Genomic DNA, 15,155 nt, shown 5'->3' on the forward strand with positions numbered 1-15,155 from the left:
AAACCTCAATGAAAACGGCGCAGGGTAAGTTATATTCGCTATTGTTATGAAAATGTGATAGAATCCTATAAAAATTTGGACACATTTGGTCACCGTGACGTTAGTACTTTGCATGCTGTAAAGGCAATTGTACAATTCCACTGTGGGCATTACTGGGTTAATCAATCAGTATGTCCCTTTATTTATTTTTTGCAGACATCTCTCCAGGAGATGGAGCAGCGGCGCCCCCAGCTGGAGAGCCAGGTCACTGCAGCCCAAAACCTCAAAAACAAAACCAGCAACCAGGAGACCCGCCACGCTATTACTGACCGCAGTGAGAAACACACACAAACACTCACACACAGTCACACGCACACACACACACACACACAGTCACACGCACACACACACACACACACACACACACACACACACACACACACACACCTACACACACACACACACACACACACACACACACGCATGCACACACACGCACACACACACACACACACACACACACACACACACACACACCACCACCACCACCACCATTAGCACACAAGGCTAATGGTGATGAGCTAAAGGAAAGACTGATATAGATGAAAGTACAGAACTTGTAAGTCGCTTTGGATAAAAGCATCAGCTAAATGACTAAATGTAAATGTAATGTAAATTATGCTTATTTCCGGTAATCTTTTTGCCAACGTAAACGGATACATGGATAGAGTCCTTTCTCAGCACAACCCATGCTGTTCCTCAAACTAGTTCCGGATAGTTAACCACAAACTAATGCAAAGTCAATGGGGTCAAGCTCCTGTCTGTACAAGCTGACTGAGGCTCATTGAAATCTACATTGTGAGAATGGAGTAGATTTCAGTGAGCTTCACTCAGTACAGACAGGAGCTTCACTCTACAGACAGGAGCTTCACTCAGTACAGACATGAGTTTGACCCCATTGACTTTGCATTAGCTTGTGGCTAACTGGCCAGAGTTTGACCCCATTGACTTTGCATTAGCTTGTGGCTAACGGGCCAGAGTTTGACCCCATTGACTTTGCATTAGCTTGTGGCTAACTGGCCAGAGTTTGACCCCATTGACTTTGCATTAGCTTGTGGCTAACTAGCCAGGAGCTTGACCCCATTGACTGTGCATTAGCTTGTGGCTAACTAGCCAGAGTTTGACCCCATTGACTTTGCATTAGCTTGTGGCTAACTAGTCAGAGTTTGACCCCATTGACCTTGCATTAGCTTGTGGCTAACTAGCCAGGAGCTTGACCCCATTGACTGTCCATTAGCTTGTGGCTAACTAGCCAGAGTTTGACCCCATTGACTTTGCATTAGCTTGTGGTTAACTAGCCAGAGTTTGATCCCATTGACTTTGCATTAGCTTGTGGCTAACTAGCCAGAGCTAGTGGATTGTGCTGCCTATCAATTTTCATGTTTGTGTTGTTGTTTTTATTTTTTATTTTTTATAGTTGACAGGCTGCAGGCCCACTGGGAGGATTCTCAGACCAAGCTCTCTGATAGGACGCAGCAGCTCCACAACATGATCCAGGACTCCACCGATTGGCTGGAAGCCAGGAAGAGGGTGGAGCCTCTCATCAAAATGGCCAATGACAAGCTTGAGTCATTAACTGGGATTGCATACACAGTGGATGCACTAAAGAAACAAAATGCTGAACTCAAGGTAGGTTACACCCCCCCCCCCCCCCCCCCCCCCCCAAAAAAGACATTTATGACATACAAGACATACAAATATACAGTACTGTTTCATCAAGACATTTATGACATACAAGCAGGGGTGCAGTGCTCATGCCACGCGGTACCACGCCGTTCCACCACTTTTCTGAGCAGAAGCATGCGCACGCACATGCACTCGCATGCACACAAAAATGCGTTCACAACTTTCACTCGACTCCTCGTGCCGTGCGCCAAGTACCGGTACTCACCTGGCTACCGTCTTTGCATAACAATAGCATAACAAAGAACGAGAAGAGCAAAACCAAAATACAAGCCCTGTACCAATTGATTTGATTGATTGATTGAAAACTTTATTAACAGATTGCAGAATGGGTACAGTACAGTACAGCTCAATACATACAATTGTTAAGGGGATGCAGACCAGAGAAAGACTTTCGTCTTGTTTTCATCAGGGTCCCCCATTTTCAATTCATCATAACATATATATACACAACATACAGATAGACAGTACTGCTACATCTATACATTTATGACATACCAGATTTGAAAATACAGTACTGTTTGTGATACAAAAAGAGTCTAGAAAAGAGAGTATATACATTTGACGTAGAAACTGTACATTGGAGGAGGTTTGGTGGGTGGGGGGGGGACTGTACATTGGAGGTGGTTGGGTGGGTGGGGTGGGGGGGTTGGGTAGGAGGGGTGGGTGGGGGACACTGTACAACTGTACAAGCAAAACTGTACATTGGAATATTGACAAAACCATACTTGGTAATTTACTGTACATTGGAGGGGGTTTGCTTGAGCTGTGGAACCTCTCACTATGTGACAAATGGTCCCGACTGGAAGGATGAGACATTTCTTAAGTTGTGCTTCAGAAGGAAACTGTCCTTCTGTAAACTGTAAGTTACATTGTTAATTTAGTTTTTATTTACTTTTCTAGTTTTTTTTTAACAATTTTTTTTTCTTTTTGACATGACATAAAACTAGACACACAAATATTAACAGTAAATATCCACAATGAATCACAGGACTATGCAGTCCAGTATTTGAATCAATATAAATGTAGGTTACAAGATATATACATAATACTTACAATACAATACAATACAATACATACATATGCTCTTGCTTGCTCTTCTTCCCCCCCTTCAGGACCCCCCTTGGATAATCCATCCATTATTTCGTTTCTAACCAAGGATTACAAATTCATATGCTGGGGCGCCCCAGTGGCGAACCACATAGCGCGCTCAGCCGCGACACGGCCGACCCGGGTTCGACTCCCGAACCCGTCGTTATTTGCCGAATGTCTTCCCCCCACTCTGTCTCCCATTCCTCCTCTGTCTCTCTCTACTGGACTGCCCAGTAGCAATAAATAAAGCGATAAAACGCCAAAAAAATATATTAAAAAATAAAAATAAAAATCATATGCTATGCTTTATCTTCTCCACCACAACTGACCAAATTGCTATGCTGGTTTCATTAACACCTAGGATTCGTGCGGTAGATATCTCTAAATAAATCACATCAAGATAGGTAAGAATCCAAACCTTCAGGCACATTTTATCTGGCTGAATCCAACGTGATGCTATTAGCTTTTTGGCAGCCGTAATACCGGACAAGATTAGCCTCTTTACATGTACAGAGTGTGATAACTGAGAGACATTATTCAGCAACAATACCGAAGGAAGTACAGGTATGGTCAGAGATAAAAAATTCTGATAATTGCATGATTACTTCTTCCCAGAATATCTTAACAGGGGGGCATTCCCAATACATATGCATAAATGTACCGATATCACCTTTTAGACACAAGGAGCATAGAGAGTCTTGTTTAAGTCCCATTCGGTTCAATCTTATAGGAGTCAGATAAGTCCTCTGAATAAAATTAAGATTAATCTGTTGATGATCCGGGTTGCGTGACGCTAGTCGAACGTTTGCCCAGACTTCAGGCCAATCAAAATCTACTTCCAAGTCTGGTATATCCTTCCTCCAAACTGAGTCTAGGGGAAGGATACCATACGAAGACGTAAGTAAGTGATGATAAAAGTCAGATACGAAGCCTCTCGATGTCTCCCTTTCATAAAATAATTTGTGATATCTGTGGTGCTCAAGTGGTATCTTTAATGGGACTCCATAAGCCTTCAAAGTTGCTAATAACTGTATATATAAATAATAAGTGGAGCTGGTGAGGTTAAATTAGTTATGAATATCTTGATAGCTACAGAAACCCCGTTCGTTGAAGATATCTCCCAATGTATGTATGCCCTGTTTTTCCCATTTGGGATATCTGATATGTCGTTGTGCAATAAGGAGTGCATTGTTATTAAATAGGGGAGAATGGCTATGCCATTTATGTTGGTTAGGAAATTTATCCGGATCACATGTGTAATAAGAGGGCCAAATTTCAAGTCGCATTGCTTAATTGTTAATTTGGTGTATACTATATCCTGCAGTCTATGTGGTGCCACTATGTTTTCTTCTAATGTTCTCCAGGATACAGATTCTTGAGAATCAAACCAGGTGATCAGTGGTCTTAAAGAGAACACTTTAAAATAGTGGTAGAAGTCTAAAATGCTAAACCTCCGTCAGCTTTGTTTCTCTGTGCGGTGGATCTTTTTATTCATGGAGGTTTGTTGTTCCAAATAAATGTATATGCGGTGGAGTGTAATTTTTTCCAGTAACCAGCAGGGGGGGGGGTGGGGGGGGGGGTAATGGCAACATTGAGCTAAAGAAGTTGATTCTAGGTAAAACATCCATCTTAACTATTGATACTCGGGCCTGTACTGAGTTTTTAAGTTTTGACCACCTGTCAAAGTCATTTGTGATCCTATCTTGGACTCTTGTATAATTATACTTCACCGTTTGGCATATAGTAGGGAATATTTCAACTCCAAGACATCTAAAGTGTTCTACCATTGGTATATTTTCTGGAAGGAAGGTAGCCTTCGCAGAGACATTAAGTGGAAGGAAGGCCGACTTTGGCCAGTTTATCCTGAATCCCGATAGATCGCCAAAATCATCAATCAGCTTGAGAAGATGAGGCAGTGAGGTGGTAGGGTTTTGCATGAACAATATTACGTCGTCCGCATATAAACTAATATGATGCTGTGTGCCCTTAATTGAGATTGGCTCTATGGATTGGGATTGTCTTATATACTGTGCTAAAGGCTCTAAGGATAGAGCAAATAGTCCGGGACTAAGAGGACAACCCTGTCTGGACGAGCGCGACGCAGGAAAGAGTGTGGAGGTGAATTTACCTGTTATAATCATGGCCGATGGGTCTTTGTATAGTACTTTTATCATATTAATGAATCCGTTTCCTAACCCCATCCTTCCGAGTACTGCCCATAAATAAGACCATTCCAACCTATCAAAGGCCTTCATCGCATCCAAGGATAATACAGTTGTAGGTGGCACGGCATCCTTGCTGGCGTCTAACACATGTAGTAACCGTCTAATATTATCCGTGATCAGGCGGCCTCTTATGAAGCCAGTCTGATCAGGATGAACTAAAGATGTCATATGCTTTTGAAGTCTGATGGCTAGTACCTTAGCATACAGCTTGATATCGGTTCCGAGGAGGCTTAAGGGTCTATAACTACCACAATCGGTGGGGTCTTTGTCTTTTTTAAGGAGGACAGATATGAGTGCATTATTGTCGTTCCTATGGAAATTCCCCTCTTCGATTGAGTATAAAATCATATCAAGTAATAGGGGTCCAATTACATCCCAACATGAGAGGTACAGTTCTGGAGGGATACCATCCCATCCAGGAGCCTTACCACTTTGTATTTCAGATATAGCCTCCCTAAGTTCCTCTAGTGTAATAGGTGTATCTAACTGTTTAGCGTCTTCCTCTGAGAGTTTAGGTAGGTTCATTTGATTAAGAAATGTATCCAGTTTATTATGATCGAAAACCACTTCTGATTTGTTCAAGTTGGAGTAAAACTCTCTGAAAGTCTAGTTAATTTTTTTGGGGTCTGTAACAAGTCCTTGTTGGTCCTTAATAGTAGGGATATCTGCAAATTGTGCGTTGGATCGTATCTTCATAGCTAGTAGGTGACTTGGTTTAGAACCATGAAAGTAATAATGTTGTCTTGTGCTGCGTATTTGAAATTCAGGTTGTTGTCTTAAAATGGAGTTAATCTCTTTTTTTAACACATTAATTTGAGACTCCAATCGAACCAAGTAGTTGCGTTGTAAAGAGGAGAATAACGACGAGTAAAGCGTTTCCAGCTCTACCAATTTGGAACAACAATTCTTGCGAAGGTTGGAGGCAAAGACCGTAGTGTTATCCTTGATAAAACCCTTTACCGACATCCATAACATTCTGGGGTTCTGTACCGAACCCCCATTACTCCGCAGGAATTTAATAAGTTCAACTTTGAATTGTATAATGTATTCATTGTTTTTCAGCAGTGTCGAGTTAAATCACCATCTTGGGGCTCGGGATGACAGTCTACCTTACTTTTCTAGTTTAAGTTAATTCAATTAAAGAAATTGTAACTACAATGTATCTACAATTACATTTAAAACATTGTTTGTTTTTCAACCATATCTGTTGACAATATCATTTCTTTATATATTTAATGCTACATCCTGCTACCTTTTTCAGCTTCTCTATTTCAAGGCAATATTTACAAAAACTAAACTAAAACTAATAATTTCCTATACAAACATGTTTCCTACTATTTATGCATAATAATCATTCTAATCATAATGCTGGTCGCGCGCGTGCACGTGACGTCATTAAAACACAGTACAACCACTTGTGAAATCATCACTGCATACAAGACATACAAATATACAGTAGGCTACTGTTTAAGAATAAGAGATCATAAAAAAAAATATATACAGTACATTCGAAGGGGAAGAAACTGTACATTGGAGGGGGTTGGGTGGGTGGTGACGGGGTGGGGGGTTTGGACATTTACCGGGGCCAGGTTCTAATTGCAGTCACCCATAAGTGCTCTTTGAGAACGGTTTTGAACGAGGGTAGGGATTCACATTATTTTACGGCTGTGGGTAGGGCGTTCCACATTATTGTGGCATAATTGCGAAACGTGTTTAGTCCCTTCTAGAGCTGAATCTGGGTTGCACATGATTTGTGGAGCTCCCTCTGATGTTGTGGTCGTGGACTTCACTGACCATTGGCAGGTATTTCGACATGTACATGGGTACCTTAGTGGTGTAGTGTATCTTGTAGACCAGGCCCATTGCCAGTTGCTGTACTCTGTCGTCTACTCTAAGCCATCCTAGGTAGTCAAAGTGGGCAGGGGTGAGGTGGGTTTTAGGAGGCCAAGCAGTAGTCTGACCAGTTTGTTTTGTGATGTTTGTAGCCTTGTTTTTAGGGCCTTTGAGGTGCTTTGGTACCATGAGGTGCAAGCATAGTAGTAGTACCCTTGAATGAGTGCTCCTATTAGTCTATAGAATCTAGTTTGTTGGTTGACTTTTTTTATTACATTGGTTGCCATTTTTTCGCCTCTAGGATGGAACCCAGGTAGGTAATTCCATCTTTCCTTGTGACAATATTGTATAGTTTGTTATCAGCGAGCCAGGTGCAGATTCTGCCGAGTTCAGAGCTGAGGGTTTTTTCAACCTGCAACTTGTCCCTGTCAGAGACCAGTCATAAAGTATTGAGAGAGAGAGCGAAAAGGTGGAGAGAGAGAGAGAGAGAGACAGAGACAGAGACAGAGACAGAGAGAGAAGGTGGAGAGAGAAAGAGAGGGAGAAGGTGAAAGTGAGAAGGTTGAAAGAGAGAGGAGGGAGAGAGAGGAGAGAAGGGAGAGAAAGGAGAGAAGGGAGAGAGAGACAGAGCGAGAGGGAGAGAGAGTGATAGAAGGGAGGGAGGCACAATGTATTTATTGGTCTACATACTTTAATTATAATTGTAATGATTTTTAGTTGGACAGGAATGATTAAGCCTCAGCCTCTGTCAGATGTGTTGATTCGTTGACTGATCTCATCACTTATGCATGAAGTTCAGTTTTTAATGACTTTTTATGAATTTGTCTCTAACTGAATCAGGACTACTGTATAGATAGGAAGCGTTCACTCTAGGATTATAACCTCTTTTAAGAGAAACAGAGAGACGGTCAGCGCTGCTGCCTCACAGCAAGAAGGTCTTTCTGTGTGGGGTCTGCGTGTTCTCCTCGTGTTCACAGGGGTCTCCCCAGCGTCCCCGACGACGGAGCGGGCGTGGTGTGCAAGCAAAACCTGTAATGCTTCCATGCTTGCTTGAATTTTGGGCAGATAAAAACATACAGCAACAACTGGACAATACCCACAAAAACGATATTTTTTTGGGCAATTTGGCGAGTTCAGACCTCAACCAAACAAGCATGTTGAGCCTCACGGCTCAGTGGATGATGAAAACTTCGAGATGAAGCCTCGATCGTTACAAGGCAAGACTTCCCTGGCTCGCATTAGGCCTGGCAATTATTTTGCCATTGCTATGTCTATACATTGATTTCTTGTTCGAATGCATTTATTTCTATAGACTGATGTATTTTTCTGTCACGAAAAATGGAGCCTCTAATAATTGCCCAATAAGCTGTAAAAGATAAGCTAAAACGCGTACAAAGCCACTTATTCTGAGATGATAATTCATATATCTGTATAACCAATGCACAGATTTTGTCGAGGCATGTAGTGTTATTTCGGGAGAATTCATATCTATAGTCTGGTGTAGTTTTCAGCCATGAAAAATGGAGTCTGTAATGATTATTATTGCTCGAGAGTCTCTATGAATAATAATAATTAGAGCTTATCTTTTACAGCTTACGTTTTGGGCAATTATTAGAGGCTCCATTTTTCATGGCAGAAAAATACATCAGTCTATAGAAATAAATGCATTCGAACAAGAAACCAATGTATAGACATAGCCCATCCAAAGCAAGGGAGCCCGATGTATATATGCATATTATCTTTTACGTTGTTCGTTATATGTTTTGTCTATCTGTCTGTAATCTACTGTATGTGGTTAGCGCGCGGCATGGCCATAATGTTTTTAGTGTAGGAAAAGTATCCAAAATCCCCCCTGTATCTAACCCATCGTGTAGGTTTAGCTGGTACATTACTTCCCGAGGTACAGCGAAAATGTGTAACTGTTTTGGTTAATTCAGAAATATATAGACTATAGAGAGTTGCTCTCCTCAATTGTGCTTGGCTGGGAGCGAACCAAGACTGCAGTGTGTACGCAAACCAGAAGGGGGAGAGGGAGGGGGGGAGTTCGCACTCAAGGACGGAGCGAGGACGTTCCTAAAAGACACCCTCACTCTCCAGGATACTCACTCACTCTCTAGGATACTCACTGTCCTCCCCACACAAGGTGGGGGGGGGGGGGGGGTAACTGTACATTGGATTATCCACGAAACCTTACTTGGTCCCAAGAAGAGGGTCTCGTGTATTATTGGGCTAGGACATGTACTGTACATTGGAGGGGGTTGGGTTAGGACATTTACAGGGTCCACTGCTCCTATAAAATTAGCATGGGTTAAATGCAGAGGAGGAAGTCCTGGTAAAAGTAAAAATGGACTTCTGAAAGTTTATATTCTAATCTAATGAAAGCGTGAGGGTGGTGGAAGTAAAAAATATTTTTAAGTGAGGTTGAAGAATGAGGAAGAATGAGAATGATGTGAGAAGAGAAGAAGTATACGAGAGAGAGAGAGAGAGAGAGAGAGAGAGAGAGAGAGAGAGAGAGAGAGAGAGAGAGAGAGAGAGAGTGTGTGTGTGTGTGTGTCTCTCTGTGTGTGTGAGAAATTCAAATACAGAGAGAGAGCAGCAGTTTAATTTTAGCTGTCTAATATTTGCAGAGTCTTCTCATCAATTTATCCAATGTATATTAATGCATATTAAATCCATTGATTAAAGACTCATCTTGTAATTACTTAGGGATCTGGGGACGTGTCTCTCAGAGTGTCAGGGTGTGTGAATTTCCGTGTGCGTGTGCATTTGCGTACACGTGTTTGAATACAATAATGTGTGTCGGTAGGTATACATACAGACACATATTGACACACACACACACACACACACACACACACACACACACACACACACACACACACACACACACACACAACTATGCACAGACTGATTGATTGAAACCTTTATTTATTCTCAAAATGGACCTTTTACCCTCATTTGCAATATCGTCAAGATTACGAAATCAAACACTTCAGAATACATATAAAAAGGAGAAATACATTTGCATAAAATTGAGATTTAAAAACATTTACATACTGAGGTAGGGAGGTTTTTTGCGATTATATTTTTAATTAAAAACAGTTACATACTGAGGTAGGGAGGTTTGTCGTTTTTAATTAAAAACAGTTACATACTGAGGTAGGGAGATTTGTTATTATGTTTTAAATTAAAAACAGTTACACACTGAGGTAGGGAGGTTAGTGATCTTGTTCTTAAATTAAAAACAGTTACATACTGAGGTAGGGAGGTTTGTGATCATGTTTTAAATTAGGAACAGTTACACACTGAGGTAGGGAGGTTTGTGATCATGTTTTAAATTAAAACCAGTTACACACTGAGGTAGGGAGGTTTGTGATCATGTTTTAAATTAAAAACAGTTACATACTGAGGTAGGGAGGTTTGTGATCATGTTTTAAATTAAAAACAGTTACACACTGAGGTAGGGAGGTTTGTGATCATGTTTTAAATTAAAACCAGTTACACACTGAGGTAGGGAGGTTTGTGATCATGTTTTAAATTAAAAACAGTTACATACTGAGGTAGGGAGGTTTGTGATCATGTTCTTAAATTAAAAACAGTTACACACTGTGGTAGGGAGGTTAGTGATCTTGTTCTTAAATTAAAAACAGTTACACACTGAGGTAGGGAGGTTATTGATCATGTTTTAAATTAAAAACAGTTACACACTGAGGTAGGGGGGTTTGTGATCATGTTTTAAATTAAAACCAGTTACACACTGAGGTAGGGAGGTTTGTGATCATGTTCTTAAATTAAAAACAGTTACACACTGAGGTAGGGGGGTTTGTGATCATGTTTTAAATTAAAAACAGTTACACACTGAGGTAGGGAGGTTAGTGATCATGTTCTTAAATTAAAAACAGTTACATACTGAGGTAGGGAGGTTAGTGATCATGTTTTAAATTAAAAACAGTTACACACTGAGGTAGGGGGGTTTGTGATCATGTTTTAAATTAAAACCAGTTACACACTGAGGTAGGGAGGTTTGTGATCGTGTTATTAAATGGTCCAGGGGATAGTGTGGTATTGATTTTTAGAGTGAGTTGAAGAGCATTCCAGGAAGCTGGTGCATCAAAATAAACGGCAGACGTACCAAGTTCAGAGTGACCTCGTGGCACCTTTAGTGTGGGCCAATCGTTTGAGCGGGTCAGATAAGACCAACAATTACAATCTAGCATTATTGTGATTTTTTCCATTAACCCGTTCACTACCACACTACCAAATGGTTAACCCTTTCACTGCGACAATACAGAAGGTTAACCATTTCACTGCCACACGCCAACCGTCTGTAGTGTGGTAGTGACAGGGTTAACCTTCTGTAGTGTGGTTGTGAAAGGGCTAATGGCCTTAACACATTCGGGGCCATTGGGATGCGTCTAATACATCTCTAGAGCAGTGGTTCCCAACCTTTTTCCCCCCAGGGACCCCCAAACATCTCTGATGAAATTCGCGGACCCCCTCCTAATAAGATACCATAACATTTTTTTTTTTTTTCATTTTAATAACAAACTGCTTATACACAGGCATATGCATCACAATTAGACCCACTATGCTTCTTTGACTTGTGCCTTCAATCAACAAATCTCATCTTGCACCATATGCATTTCAAAATGTTTGGCCAATATTCAAATGCTGTATTCATCCTCTCAAATCAGGCCCTAATGGTGAACGGTTTGCATTTATGGAACAAATCAATGCAACAAATTAAACTAAATATGAGACAGGAAATTCCAATCAGTAGCAGAGAGAATCTGTCCTAGCTGGGTTTAATACCTTTTTTTGTCATTTTAATAACAAACTGCTTATACACAGGCATATGCATCACAATTAGACCCACTATGCTTCTTTAACTTGTGCCTTCAATCAACAAATCTCATCTTGCACCATATGCATTTCAAAATGTTTGGCCAATATTCAAATCCTGTATTCATCCTCTCAAATCAGGCCCTAATGGTGAACGGTTTGCATTTATGGAACAAATCAATGCAACAAATTAAACTAAATATGAGACAGGAAATTCCAATCAGTAGCAGAGAGAATCTGTCCTAGCTGGGTTTAATACCTTTTTTTGTCATTTTAATAACAAACTGCTTATACACAGGCATATGCATCACAATTAGACCCACTATGCTTCTTTAACTTGTGCCTTCAATCAACAAATCTCATCTTGCACCATATGCATTTCAAAATGTTTGGCCAATATTCAAATCCTGTATTCATCCTCTCAAATCAGGCCCTAATGGTGAACGGTTTGCATTTATGGAACAAATCAATGCAACAAATTAAACTAAATATGAGACAGGAAATTCCAATCAGTAGCAGAGAGAATCTGTCCTAGCTGGGTTTAATACTTTTTTTTGTCATTTTAATAACAAACTGCTTATACACAGGCATATGCATAATAATTAGACCCACTATGCTTCTTTGACTTGTGCCTTCAATCAACAAATCTAATCTTGCACCATATGTATTTCAAAATTTTTGCCAATATTCAAATCCTGTATTCATCCTCTCAAATCAGGCCCTAATGGTGAACGGTTTGCATTTATGTTGAATGAAGTAAGAATCCACTGCAGTAAAAATATCCTCACCTCGAGTGGTGGTAGTAAGGTTGACTGACATGAGAATGTCCTGCTTCAGATCCTCATTTTCAATATATTGCACATAAACGATGAGCACAGCCTCGTCTGCGACAGTTGTAGTTTCATCAAGTTGTATGGCAAATGGACCCTTTCTAAGCTTTTCTGACAGCTGCTGCTCGCAATCACTTGACATCTTATCAATTCGGTCTTTCACTACATTGTTCGAGAGTGGTACTGATTTTAGTTTATCCGCCACCTGTGGGCCGCACAGTTTCTAAACCATTTTGATGCAGGCTGGTTTGATGAGCTGCTCGCCAATATTGTGCGGTTTCTTTGCTTTTGCAATTAAAAGCGAACACTCAAAGGAGGCTTCGGTAGCCTTCTGTAAATCACTGCCACCCCTGCTCCACGCTACTCTAACATCAACTTGTTCGCCTTGAGAGACTGTTCTTTCCTCCGAAAAAAGTCTGGATCCTTCCCAACGGTTTCTGGGTGCTTAGACGCCTGATGTCTCTTCAGCTTGCTGGGCTTCAGGCTCGAGTTTGCCAACTTTTCTCCACAAATCACACACTCAGGTCGTTTGTCTGGTCCCTCAGTGAAGCCCATGGTGATGTAATTTTCGCGATTGCTGTAGGTCCTAACTTTTTTTGCAGATGAGCTGCCGTCATCTCCTTTTCGTTTGTCACACATTTTCGCCTCTGGCGGCTGACTGCAGACGAGCCGAGAAAGTTAACTAGCGTGCTAGGCTAGCTACAGAAAGTGATACAGTCAACTGATTCGCGTTTTAGCGGCTACCCGGTAGCCTACTGTTAACGTTCAAAAATCATGTCTAGATGTTTATTTATTTATCTTTATTTTTTATTGTAGTGGAGAGACTATTCATGCTTCTGATGATAAAAAAAAAATCAAAAAAAAAAAAAGAAAAGAAAAAAAATACCTCAAATCATCTGTGGTCTGGCGGACCCCCTGCGCCCCCTGGCGGACCCCAGGTTGGGAATCACTGCTCTAGAGGACCAGCAAATGTAAACAGACTTGGGGCTGTTTGTAGAGCTAAATCTATACTTTATAGTATTGCTATCTGTCCATTCTCATTGTCAGTTGAGACCATAAACCGTCCCTTCAAAATGGCTTAAAGAAAAAAAGATTTCATCAATACGTTCCCATTTTATAGCGCCGTGAATATAAGCGTTATACGGCATTTGGTCTAGTATATTTCCTGGAAGGCGAGATAAAGGGCTAATAGCTAACGTTATATCCAATGGCATTTCCGTTATACATAAGCTACAGTTAAAACTCAAACTGCATATGATTGGCACGATCCTCAAGCATGTATGCATGAAAGGGGGGGGGGGGGCGGGGGACGTCGTTTCTTATTATTGATTACCAATAACCGTGTTCGTCTAAGTAGCCACATACGCTAATCGCCTGGTTGAGTATCGTAGCAAGGCCCGATCAGCATGTAATTTACGTGAAAAAGATCTTACCATGATCCCCCCGAACATTTCCCCGTTATCTGGTAGATCGATATGTCCATTGGCTGATGATATATCCCTTTACTGCATAGTGAAATCCGCGATCCAAAACGTATTCCGTGCAACAGACAATAGCTATCGCTTCAGGTAGAGATAAAAAGGGAACACTGCATTATCGCAATAGCGCCCCTAAGAGGATCTGGCCGGTAATGCACTTTCTCGAATTCAAAGAGTAGGGTACATCTGCAGTGCAGCTCGGCGACCTTGATTAGGTTATTAAAATGGAATAAAAGCCAAAACAACTTGCCACGGATATATCCGTCCTTCTGTCCATTAAGCATGGATTCGAAACACGTATATATCCGTTGTTCATCCCCAATGTGTTAATGATAAACAGATACCACTGTCTATTTCACCTATCTCATAGAGAAGACACTTTGTCATACAGGATGTAATGATGAGTGCTGTAATTATCACCAGTAATAATTCTAAGAGCAGAATGATAGACGGCGTCTGTAAAAGACGGCTTCAACAATCCTCTATCTGCAAATCACAGGTATAGGCTTGATTTGTGTCTGTAAAATAACCCACGCTTTTCTCTCAGCTTGCTATAGTAGTGAGATTGGCTATGTGGTAACTAAAGGTACATTTTTCATCAAGCCAAATGCCAAGATATTTATATTCAGTGGCTCTCTCAATAGTAGATCCATTTAGAGTAGTTATATGTAAGCAATTATAATCTGTTTCTGGGTCTAGAAAATAGCATACATTCAATTGTACTAGCATTCGGCACGGCTTAAGCTTGACGAGAGTTTTATACCTGCAGAGCATCAAACGAATGTTGGAGGTGGAACAGATACAGAAAGAATGTAACACGTACATACACACAACTTCTACATAGACATACACAACCATACACAACCATACACACACACACACACACACACACACACACACAACCATACACACACACACACACACAACTTCTACACAGACATACACACACACACACACACACACACACACACACACACACACACACACACACACACACACACACACACACACACACACACACACAACTTCTACACACACATACACAACCACACACACACACACACACACACACACACACACACACACACACACACACACAACTTCTACACACACGTACACAACCATACACACAC

General features: G+C 41.0%; 1 protein-coding gene across 1 annotated transcript in view; it reads left to right on the plus strand.

The window, feature by feature from the left end:
* The window catches only part of LOC311232419 (dystrophin-like), a gene marked incomplete at both ends in the record, with an annotated part of 50,744 nt that overhangs the window by 27,595 nt on the left and 7,994 nt on the right, over nt 1-15,155 (plus strand). Inside the window, 2 exons of the mRNA XM_084319208.1 lie at nt 196-313; nt 1,457-1,668. Of these exons, the coding sequence (XP_084175334.1) occupies nt 196-313; nt 1,457-1,668 (330 nt within the window). The remainder of the gene's footprint in view (nt 1-195; nt 314-1,456; nt 1,669-15,155) is intronic.

This window comes from Notolepis coatsorum, assembly GCF_963971535.1.
Source record: "Notolepis coatsorum genome assembly, chromosome: 1".
NCBI classification, from domain to species: domain Eukaryota; kingdom Metazoa; phylum Chordata; class Actinopteri; order Aulopiformes; family Paralepididae; genus Notolepis; species Notolepis coatsorum.